This window comes from Galeopterus variegatus, unplaced genomic scaffold (assembly GCF_000696425.1).
Source record: "Galeopterus variegatus unplaced genomic scaffold, G_variegatus-3.0.2 Scaffold2561, whole genome shotgun sequence".
Taxonomy (NCBI): domain Eukaryota; kingdom Metazoa; phylum Chordata; class Mammalia; order Dermoptera; family Cynocephalidae; genus Galeopterus; species Galeopterus variegatus.
The window spans coordinates 78,134-90,227 of record NW_007728672.1 but is presented as its reverse complement, the minus strand read 5'-3'; the positions used below and the strand labels follow the sequence as shown (position 1 = coordinate 90,227).

At 37.4% G+C, this 12,094-nt stretch overlaps 2 protein-coding genes and 1 non-coding gene across 6 annotated transcripts in view; 1 reads left to right on the top strand and 2 right to left on the bottom strand.

Moving 5' to 3' along the window:
• The window catches only part of EIF2AK1 (eukaryotic translation initiation factor 2-alpha kinase 1), a 33,720-nt gene that overhangs the window by 849 nt on the left and 20,777 nt on the right, over positions 1 to 12,094 (bottom strand). For all 4 annotated transcript variants that reach the window (XM_008582299.1, XM_008582300.1, XM_008582302.1 and 1 more), the window contains exons 11-14: positions 11,802 to 11,902; positions 5,771 to 5,885; positions 5,468 to 5,550; positions 2,541 to 2,774 (exon numbers count right to left, since the gene is read on the bottom strand). In XM_008582299.1, the coding sequence (XP_008580521.1) occupies positions 2,541 to 2,774; positions 5,468 to 5,550; positions 5,771 to 5,885; positions 11,802 to 11,902 (533 nt within the window). The remainder of the gene's footprint in view (positions 1 to 2,540; positions 2,775 to 5,467; positions 5,551 to 5,770; positions 5,886 to 11,801; positions 11,903 to 12,094) is intronic.
• TRNAI-GAU lies at positions 2,884 to 2,957 on the bottom strand. Its single transcript has one exon. It is a non-coding gene; the product is annotated as a tRNA-Ile (tRNA).
• Positions 6,693 to 10,773, top strand: ANKRD61 (ankyrin repeat domain 61). Its single transcript, XM_008582298.1, has 3 exons — positions 6,693 to 7,140; positions 8,229 to 8,326; positions 9,828 to 10,773. The coding sequence occupies exons 1-3, from the start codon at positions 6,925 to 6,927 to the stop codon at positions 10,771 to 10,773; spliced, it is 1,260 nt and encodes a 419-aa protein (XP_008580520.1). The 5' UTR covers positions 6,693 to 6,924.

Sequence of the window (12,094 nt, the reverse complement as noted above, 5' to 3'; positions counted from 1 at the left end):
AACCGGCCATCCCTATATGGGATCCGAACCCGGGGCCTTGGTGTTATCAGCACCGCACTCTCCCGAGTGAGCCACGGGCCGGCCCGGCTACTTCCCTTTTGAATGCAATCTTTGCACGGTTCCAATATGCGTGAATTCCAGTTATCACAGTTTAGTTATACCAATAACCCAACAACATGGTTCAAGTGTACTTAACCACAGCATATTAAACATGATCACGTGAAGCTTTTCAGTTTCCAAAACGCTATGTAAATAACTGATGCATATCATGATGAGGGACCAATCACGTCACTTCTTTCAAAATCTGTTGGTGATTGGTCATGGTACAGCAACATGAGTAGCTGTGTTGCTTCCTTCTAGTGAGGAACCCACATGACATTTTTTAAAAATGGATAAATGAAAGAGGCAAATGGCCAACAAAGATGAAAGTGCAGCAAAGTAATGAAAAGTGATAATGCTGCAATTAAAACTTGAATCAAATGTAAATGGTGTTATAGAAGAGTGAGCTGACCACAGGAATGCTGACACTGTTGGAGAGACGATGTGGACTGAGAGTCAAAGGGACTCAGTGAAGGCAACTTAACAAAAATGGGGAAACGGATGAAGACATCCCAGAGAAAGTGACACCAGCAAAACACTGTGTGTTAAAAGAACTCTCAATGTTGAAAGTACAAAGGATAAAATGTTGGAAGCTGATGCAAACTTAGGAAAGAGGATGACAATTCACCAAGGCATAGGAAAGATGCTTGCTCCATGTGATGTTACATGAGATGAAGAAGGCAGGTGTGTTCAACCTACTGAAATACTTGAATTTTTAATGTTTCTAACATTTTAAATTATGATGCACTAAATCAACATTAGTTTTATGATTTTTTTCATTTCCACATACATTTATAACATGTAGAGTTTTAATGTTTTGGCAAATTTTAAAGTTCACAGAACAATTGTAACTTTTCCCATTGATTTTTAAGAGCCTTTTGCATGGTTTGAGCTTTATGAGGTCATTTTTACAGTCCAACACTACCACGCAAAGCAAAGACTGCCTGTATATACAAATCCTTCTTGGTATAGGTATGTGTAGGTTACTTTTTTTACAATAGAATTTTATAAGATAAGATAAATCCTTACCATAAATACCAAATAACTATAGACTCTAATAGCTGTCTTAACTGGGTGTTAGAAAATGCCCTCCATATCAAGAGATAAAATACTTATGCTTGGTTTAAGAATGACATCTGCTATTTTCAAACACTTTCAAAAAGAGAAAAGTACTACAGATTGCTGTCCCCTCTCCTCCCAAAATATCTCTTTTAATAGGTTGTAGGACAGGAAAGGGCCTGAGAATTCTGCCAAGTTCCCAGGTGATTCTATGCTGCTGCTCTGGAGACTACACTATGAGAACCACTGCATTCATGCAATGCTGCTCAAACACTGTATGTAAATCACTTGGGAATCTTGTTAAAATGCAAATTCTAACTCAGTATTTCTGGGTGGAACTCCCAGGTAATGCTGATGCAGCTGGTCTGAGGACCATATTTTGAATAGCAAAGCACTAGAGCATCTATGAGTATATCTTTGAATCAACCTTTTATGAACCTTAGAAAGTTTCTAGAGGAACAGAATGGATGAATCATCTACCATTTCCACTATATGCAGACTAGAGACTATACCGGGCATTATAACAACATGTGGGGAGGAGGAAGGGAGTGGGCTGCCCAGGGGCAATACCACATCACAGGACTGAAAACTAAAATCACACAGTTGAATGCTGAGAGCTCTTAGACTGGCCAAGGCAGTCTCTGTCACCATTGTTCCAACTTCCCCCTCCCCCACCCCAAGAATTATTGCTGTCTTTCACTCTTTGGTATGTGTCCCTTTTCACTAGTTGGTACTTACTGTACCTTTATAATAATTTATAAGATGCCATAGTCCATAGTTGGAAAAGAAAAATAAAACCTTTTCACTGACTTAGCAAAATGAGGCTAGAAACTGAAGCTTATAAGTTTTAGAGTAGAAAGTTGGCAGTGACTCAACTTGCTTATGTGGACTATGAATACAAGTGTGCTACTGGTATTAAACTTAGTACTGTTAGGGAATCCGGAGAATGAGTTTAAATATTATGTTCCTATGAACCTTATTCTAAGTTCAACTGTTCTTTGTGAAATATGATTCACAATTTAAACAAATTCTACTTTAAACTTCGTATTTTCCCCACCATTAAAAATAATTTACATAAATCAGACACAAAGGGACAAATATTATGATTCCACTTACATGGAATATATAGAATAGATAAATTAATAGAGACAGAAAACAGATTAAAGGTTAACAGGGGCTGTAGGGAAGGATAATGAGTAACAGGTATGGAGTTTCTATTTGGCATGATGAAAAGTTTTAAACATAGTGGTGATGGTTGCACAATACTGTAAATGTAATTAATACCACTAAATTATACATATAAAAATATTAAAATGACAAATTTCATGTTATATATATTTTACCCCAATTTAAAAAATTAATGTTAAAAAAAAATTACATACATTCCCAGAATTTTGGAAAAGTTCGCTTTGCAGCAGCTGAATAGCAGATGGTCTCTGGGATGAGTTCCTTCTAGTTAAGTGTTGGATATACTTGGCTTGTACTGGGCACTTTTTACTGAGGGACGCAGGTATCTGACCAGTTCTTAAACCTGTTAAAACTTCTGCTCGCTCCATTTCTGTTCCAAATGGCTGAAAGAGCTCTAGCAGGATCACACCCAAGCTATACAGATCTGACTGGAAAAAGAACAGAAAATAATTCAGTAGTTAAATACAAAGTTATTATAACATTTCCATTTCAACGTACCATCCTCTCAAAGGTTCTTTTTTTTTTTTTTTTGGCAGCTGGTAGGTCCAGGGATTGAACCTTGGACCTTGCTGTTATCAGCACCACACTCTAACCAACTGAGCTAACCAGCCAGCCCTAAAGAGAAGATTTCTAAGAATGAGGATTTACTGTCGCTTATAATGAACGGAACATAGCAGGATGTCTCATCTCTCAGAGGCAGGTGTCTTCCCTGAGCTAGGGGTGACCAGGACTTGCACTACCCTGTCTTTTTAATACTAAAAAGGGGGGTTCATGGGCACTTAAGAGCTAAGGTCAGGTGAAGGGCAGGGATAATCTCCCACCACCCACAACAGTCATGACCATACAACTATCTTCACCACCCTTGAAAATCCAGGCCTGATCCAGGCAGAGTGATGTAAGCTTACACCTGCTGGTGCCAGCTTCAGGGGAGTCACAGAATGTCACTGAGACCTATACTCCAGTCTCACCTCTGCCTCCACTCATCATTAAGCATTCTTGGTAAAGTTTAACAAACTCTGCATAAAACCTGTGCTACTTTTCCTAAAAATACTTTTTCCAGGAAGGTCTTTAGTAGATAGGATTTTAGGGACAACCATGGGTTTTTCTGGCAGCTCTTTCCCAATGATTCATCAAAAGGAAGAAAATTTACTAGGCTATTATTTTGAAAAAAGGATTTACTTGAACATTTCTTCAAGGAACAATGGGGATTAAGACGTGACAGTATCTTCATTCTATTTCAAGGGGAGTTAAGTGCCAGGCTTCCATGCAGCAGTTATTTACCTGAGCTTGAAAACAGAAGAGTGAAAGGCTGAAAACAGGCATCTATGAATTCTAGCTTGCTAAGGTGAATGGTGATATTTTAAAGGGAAAGCTCATTTTTTTTTTTGTTGTTGTTGTTGTTCTATGAATTCTAGCTTGCTAAGGTGAATGGTGATATTTTAAAGGGAAAGCTCATTTTTTTTTTTGTTGTTGTTGTTGTTCTATGAATTCTAGCTTGCTAAGGTGAATGGTGATATTTTAAAGGGAAAGCTCATTTTTTTTTTTGTTGTTGTTGTTGTTCTATGAATTCTAGCTTGCTAAGGTGAATGGTGATATTTTAAAGGGAAAGCTCATTTTTTTTTTTGTTGTTGTTGTTGTTCTATGAATTCTAGCTTGCTAAGGTGAATGGTGATATTTTAAAGGGAAAGCTCATTTTTTTTTTTGTTGTTGTTGTTGTTCTATGAATTCTAGCTTGCTAAGGTGAATGGTGATATTTTAAAGGGAAAGCTCATTTTTTTTTTTGTTGTTGTTGTTGTTCTATGAATTCTAGCTTGCTAAGGTGAATGGTGATATTTTAAAGGGAAAGCTCATTTTTTTTTTTGTTGTTGTTGTTGTAGAAATTTTATTGTTTCAGGGTGTATATTTAATTCTTTAATCCATTTTGAGTTGATTTTAGTATATGGTGACAGGAACGGGTCTAGTTTCATTCTCCTGAATATGGACATCCAGTTCTCCCAGCACCATTTGCTGAAGGGGCAGTCTCTTCCCCAGTGTATAGGCTTGGTGCCTTTGTCAAAGATCAGATGGCTGTAGGGGTGTGGGGGGATTTCTGGATTCTCTATTCTATTCCATTGATCAGTGTGTCTGTTTTTATGCCAGAACCATGCTGTTTTGGTTATTTTCAGCTTTGTAGTATAGTTTAAAGCCAGGTAGTGTTATGCAAAAGAGCTAAATAGGCATTTCTCAAAGGAAGATATACGAATGACCAACAGACACATGAAAAAATGCTCAACATCACTCAGCATTCGGGAAATGCAAATCAAAACCACACTGAGATACCATCTCACCCTAGTTAGGATGGTTAATATCCAAAAGACTGTAAATGATAAATGCTGGCGAGATTACGGAGAAAAAGGAACCCTCCTACAATGTTGGAGGCACTGCAAAATGGTGCAGCTTTTATGGAATATGGTTTGGAGGTTCCTCAAACAACTACACATAGATCTACCATATGACCCAGCTATTCCAGTACTGGGAATATACCCAGAGGAATGGAAATCATCATGTCAAAGGGATACCTGTACTCTAATGTTTACTGCAGCACTATTTACAATAGCTAAGAGTTGGAACCAGCCCAAATGTCCATCATCAGGGAGCTAAAAATAAATAAATAAATACACAAATAAACTGGAGGGGGGAGGGAAGAAGATACAACAATTACAATTCCTTGAAGTTGATATGACAAGTGAACAGATATGAGGTTGTTGGGACGGAGCGGGGAGAGGGAGGAGGGAGGGAGGTTTCAGTAATGGGCCACAATAATCAACCACACTGTATACTGACAAAATAAAATAAAAAATAAAATGATAAAAACCCCAAAATAAAAAAAAATAATAAAAAAATAAAAACAATTTTTGACATCCATGGATTTAAAAACAGTAACGTACCATGAAAAGCAATGCAGTCAGATTCAGTTTAAAGGTGAGGCTTCTTAGCCAGGCACTTTTATGCAATAGATAACCTGTGGTACTCAGTTATCTCCAAAAACACCTGCCCAATAGAACTACTGCATTTATTGTACTGTTTGTTATTTATGATTGCAGAAAAAGTCAAAAAAAGGGTAAAGAGCAACAAATACTACCTTAACATCATACTCGGATCCTTCCAACTGTTCAGGTGAAGCATACAGACAAGTACCCACTCTGGAAGTATGTGTTGGTGTTCCTATAATTTGAAAAGCCACATATTAAACGTGGCAGTGTTAACACTGTCAACATTAAAGACATTTACTATGAAAAGGGCATTGTAGCTCCTAAGGGAACAATGGTTGTTTTTTGACTTTATCTTACCTTTGCTATCAAATCTTTATGATTCTTTAAATAATGACATGTTCAACCAGGTCTTTTTTTTTTTTTTTAAAGGAAAAAAACAACAAAAAACTTACTATTTCCATTTCCATTGGTCCAGTCTGTGTTCTTCTGTATGATGTCTGCACAGGCCAGACCAAAGTCTCCTATTTTTACTTGCTCATCAGGGCCATGAAGAAAAATATTTCTAGGCTATGAACAAACAGAACAAGTCAAGTCCTTGGTTTTCTTAAAACAAACAGTAAAAACTTGTGAATGTTAAAAGAGTTTTCAACTCAGAAGCAAGTAGTCCCCTCAAAAATTAAAAATCTGAGCAATAGTTCTCAAATTCAGCTGCATGTTAGAATCATGGGAGAAGGGGATATTAAATAACTCCCAATATGAAGCCATTCCCTCAACCAATTAAATCAGAATTCCTGCAGGTGAACACAGCCATCAACATTATTTAAAAGTCCCAAGGTTATTCCAAGCTTGAGAACCATTAATTCAGAGCACGCTTTACATGGAAGTGCTTCTCAACCCTGACTGTACATCATCAAAAAGAAGCTTTTAAAAACTACTGTCTTCTCTAACAAGTTAAAGGCGTTAATATTTGTTATGAAACAATTTTGGTATTTTAAAAAAACTTCCAGATAACTCTCATATATTAGCCAGACTTGGGAACAACTAGGTCACAGTATAAAGGTACACATTTGGCTCTATTTAAGCAACCACTGCAGACCCAAAGCATCTCCCAATTTAAGTGCTTCTATGCCAGCAAACAACTATACCTGTACTGGGGGGAGGGGAGCTTCTACTAAAAACTAAAAAATACTTAGGTTAAAAGTTGTTTTCTTACTTCAAATATAATAATTTTAACTTTTTATTGTAATGTATAAATTTCCCTGTTTTAGCTTTGTTAGTTGTTTGAACTACAGTTGAATCAGAAGAGAACACAGAAATAATCTTAGGCGTAAGATGATAGTTTGGCTATTTTTTACAATTGAGTAGAAAAGCCTAAAAACTGTGCTGACATTTGTTACTATATGATCAGTAAACAAAGTCTGAAAAAGTCTGGCCCTAATATAAAAATGAATTGTGTTCACGGATACAGTTCTCTACAATTCTAGAACAGTTCTAGAACTGAACTGAAGGAATTATCATAAAGAGATTGAAACTGATCAATTCTGTAACATTTTCCTCTGAACTCTTTTTCCACTGAACTTTAAGTCCTCAGTCTTAAGTTTTTTCCATGGGAAATATAACCAAGAGAGGAAGCAGAGACTTGGCCATTGACAGTGCCAAGTCACTGGAAAACAACCCATCTGTAGCATTTCACATTGAACTCTTTGAAGCCATAATGAGAGAGGACTGCACCACGATCAAGGGACTCCTAAGAAATCACCCCATCAACCAACCCATGACCATTATGGCCAGCTCCACCAGCCACAGATTACGTGTAAATCAGGTACCCTCTTTTCTGCTCAGTCACGTTTAGAAAAAAGGACCACCTAATGCTTGTGAACTCACTAAACTCACTGCCCTTACAATGCACAAGGCTTGACAATATATCCCTATCACACTCCACACACACAGCAGTGCTCCCCAAAGTACAATGTCTCCCCTTCCACTCACCAAGCATGAACAGATGTGAGAAAAGACTATAACTTCTTCGGGTGGAAGAACACTGATGTCGCCCTCTCAAATATACCCATGGTGATTATGTCTGTGTGGTGAAATTATTTTTTCCCTTCTTAACATATATTTTTTTCATTTTCTAAATTTTTGTACAATGATTATTACCTTTATAATTAAAGTTTTTTCCAAAAAGGAAGTCACCCACTTCTTTATTCCACCCTCTCCCCTTATCTTGCAGTCATGGTATACTGATATAAATATATATATATATTTTTTTTTAAAAAGATGACCGGTAAGGGGATCTCAGCCCTTGGCTTGGTGTTGTCAGCACCACGCTCAACCAGTGAGCTAACCGGCCATCCCTATATAGGATCCGAACCCGTGGCCTTGGTGTTACCAGCACCGCACTCTGCCGAGTGAGCCACGGGCCGGCCCCTGATATAAACATTTTAAGAACTGGCAGAAACAGCTCTGCTAATCATAAACAGAACATATGCTGCGTTATCTTTGAAAACCCTGAAAATGCAGGTTTTACTGCTGATAATATGACTTTGGTAAAGCCCTAAAAAACACAACACCTTGTCATCATTTAAGGACTAAGTGACTTCACAGTAATTACCATTAATTTTACACTATGAGCTTGCTCTTTACAAGAATCAACTTCCAAATCTTTGAGTGTTATTTTTGTTGCCTTGGTAAATTTGCATTTCTGTGAAACAGGTTTTATAATATGAAATTTACTGGTTTTGCTCATTTAAAATAGGTAATAGAAAAGGAAAATCTCAATGCACATTCCAGAAAAATACTGAACCTATGAGATACTAAATATACTTATTTCCTTTGAATTGGCAAGCTAACACGAATATTATTTTTGACTACATAGGGCTACTTGTAATGTATTTTCGTTTTCTCTTGAAGCAGACAGAGTGTATCATCCCCATTCATCTGGCTGCCAAAAACCAAAAGCCACAAAGCTTGCTTTGTCTGCTAGAACATGGTGCTGACCCAGAAATAAGGTAAGTTAACTCAGCAGGCAATCATTTCTAAATGAGGATATTCATGATTTAGATGTTACTTCCTCTAGTTATACCTGAATTTTTCATTCTTTATGGGTTATGTACTACAAATTATCACATTTTGAATAAACCAATCTCTTTAGTGACTAGATGAACTACTCTGAAAAACTGGAAATAATGCAAGAACACAAATCAGTCAGCCAAATTAATACATACTGAATAAATACTCAACAATGGTGTTGTGGAAAATGTATTAAGTCCTAGTCATGGCCCTCAGGAAGTTTAACAACCTCAGTTAGGTATGAAAAATAAGAAAATATAAATAGACAACAGATTTTCTTGTTTATTACGCTCCACTAGAAGGTAAGGTTCATGAAAGAGAAGTTTATCTTGCACACCACTGTATCTCCACCACCTAAACCAAATGCCTAGCACTTAGTAAGTGCCCGATAAATACTATTTGAACAAAAATAGTATTTATTTCCACCCTGTCAACCAGCCTTTGACCTCTCCCCCCCAAACCCCACCCCAGTTTTACAAGTCCTCTCGAAGTCTTTCCAAGTCTGCTCCATCACAGACTCGCCCCATCCTCCTCAGGAGTACCTCAGTCCACCCTTTTCTACCCTTCAAACCACATGACATCCCTGGGTAAGGGTTCTGTATTTCTCTAGAACTTTGCCCATTTCCAATATTTACTTAGTTCTTTCACTGTTTCATGTCTGTCTGCATACCAGGCTATAAGCCCTACGAAGGTAGGGACTACTTGCTGTTGCACCACACTCCTGGCCTAGGGCCCCCACACTAAATAAATATATTTTCTAATTTTAAAAAAAGTCATTTTCAATTTCAGTGAATCAGTTATATTTTTATAATAAGCCTTCCCTTTTTCTGCCAAAATAAAGGGATTTTGGAGGCAATCCTGAGAAACTGTAAAATGCTTATTCCACCTGGGTTGGAGCAAGGAATGAAAATGACCTGGCTTCACTAACTTCAGAATGACCATTGGTCTCCAGATTCAACCCCTGTCATCTATTCTACTACCTAGTTACACAAGTGAAAATGTCAGGTAGTAGAGCAGATACAGAGCCACTAAGAATTGAGTAAATGGGGTTCAGGCCCTTTATGAGTCACATCTGTGGTAATAACAGATCATACTCCAGTCCACACAATGTTCCTGAATGCCTAGTAACCTTGCACAGTGCTGGGGATACAGAAATAACTAAGGGACAGCCTTGAAGGGGCCATAGTCCTAGCAGGAGGAACAAAGTTGTAATGGTTGCTATGAGAAGCTGGGCCCCACCATGCAGAGGTGCATCCTACCACATCCCCCAAAAACCCTGGGACAGCCCGAAAAATTACCCAAGAGTACAGATTTTGAAACACTTCTTTAAAGTAATTAAAAGGGTATTACTTTAAGTTAATGTTGCCTTCTTAAGCACTTCTCACGTACAGCCATTCCCACTGTGAATTTGGTATAATGTGTGATCAATACCTATCCTAGGGATACAAGAGGCCTCACCACACTTCACCTGATGCTACTATACTGGCCAATCACTTCTACAGGGTGGACAAACCCAAGCAACAGACTGCAAAGGATCCTGACAGACATTCAGAATAAAGCTGTATTGTGTCTCCGCATTTTGTGTGAACATGGAGCTCAAGTAAATGCTCGCGTGGACAACAGCTACAAACATTCACCCCTCCACCTAGCCATAACATATGGGACCTATCCAGTTCTCTCCATTTTGGCCCAAAACGGTGCCCATGTCAATGCTACTAATGAATCCAGGATGACACCCCTTCACATGGCTGCAGACATACTGAATAAGGAGATGATGGAAACACTCATTGCTTGTGGAGCCAGTGTTAACTTTGCTGTCTCCTCCACGGGCAACACGGCCCTGAAGCTGGCAGTGTGCACCGCCTCAGGCAAAGCAGGCCGGCTGCTAGCAGCAGGGATGAGCTGCATCCGTTTGCTGCTAATTCACGGAGCCAATGTCAATGCCCAGGACCACAAAGGTCAAACAGCTATCCACGAGGCATGTTTTGGAGGCAGGGAGGCAATAATCAATCTCCTGCTTGAATTTGAAGCTAATGTTAATATTTTAACAAGAAATGGGGAATCACCAATTTATATGTACCTTCAGCACAGTTCCAATATAAGAAATACGGCACTTCTTGCCAGGCTACTTTATCACACTTATCCTTTGAGACTGACTAATGACAAAGGAATTCTACCTGCAGGAATCATGCTACCAGAATTCCATCTCTTAAGGGAAACCCTAATAAAGTTATCTCAAAAATCTTTATCCCTAGAGGATATCTGTAAAAGAAACATCAGAAATATTTATGGTGAGAAATACAAGCAACACTTGAAGCAACTTCTCCCAGTGAAGATATGGAATTCTATATACTGTTGTAATGACTTAGCTTATCTCTTGAAATAAGACCTCCAAGTTTCATAGTGCCACAGAATTTTGGGAACTCAAATTGCATTTTCTGGCCAGAGGTGTACCAGAAAATACTTTGAACCCATCACTTTTTACATCCTGAATGTATAAACCATTGGTTCTTAAACCTTTTTCAAAAAATAAAGTGATCTGCATATTAACTTTTTGTTCCTAAATTTTCTTCTAAAAGTATTTTCCATGATTTAATTTTTGCCTAAAAAGCAAATTAACTTAAAATTCTTCATCCAAAGAAGTAAATATATTTCCTCTCTTTTTTAGTAGTCTTTTGTGGATAAAAATTGAACAGTCATTATAGTTTATAAACAACCAAAAAAATTTTTCCCATGTTAAATTTTCTTTAAGATGGATAATTACAGAAACAGATTTTACCTCTCAGGCTGCAATAACATATAACCATTTTTGTCAGCACTAAGTACATTTTTGTGTGTGTGTAATTTTTTTTCTTTATTGTAGTATCATTGATTATACATATTTTGGGGGTACAGCATTGACTACTATCACTTGTGTACAAAATGTGTTGATCAAATCAATATTATAATCATATTCATTATTACGAATCGTAATTATTCTTTATGCCCTTTATCCAATCTCTTCCCCAACCCCCCTCCCATTTCTAGTAACCACAGATTTGTTCTCTCCTTCTGAAACATCAATGTATTATCGTGGGCCAGCCTTTGTTTCTTTCTTTCTCTCTCTCTCTTTCTCTTTCTTGCTTTAAGTACATTTAGCATCACCAATTATATCAGTACTCAGAGCACACTTACTACCTGAAAAAAAGTACTCATGTTCTATATAGAATTTTCAAATGCTCAAAATTACTGCTTTTAAATTCGGTGAAAGGTTTTTATGTTCTGCCCCTACAGATCAATGATTTGTATGAAAGTAACTATACCCTAAGTAAATCAACTAGAGTATGTAATCTCATTTAATTCAATGAACCAACATCAAGTCATCTCTGTTGAGAAACTACTACTGTTTTCAATGATTTAATGGCCCCCACTTACCTTCAGATCTCTGTGTACAATTCCCATGTTATGTATGTAAAATACACCTTCCACCAATTCTTGAAAAATTTTTGTTGCAACACTGGCCATAACATAAGGACCTTGAAGTAAAAAAAAAAAAAAAAAATGTGTTTATTTATTTATTTATTTATTACTCATTACATTAACATCTAAACATTAACATGCTTCTAAATACATTAACATCTGACACTTAAGCAGATTTTCAACAAAGTCAACACTCCAGAATGGTCTAAAACCTATAAATAGGCAGGAAGGGCTCCTCAGCTAGCAAA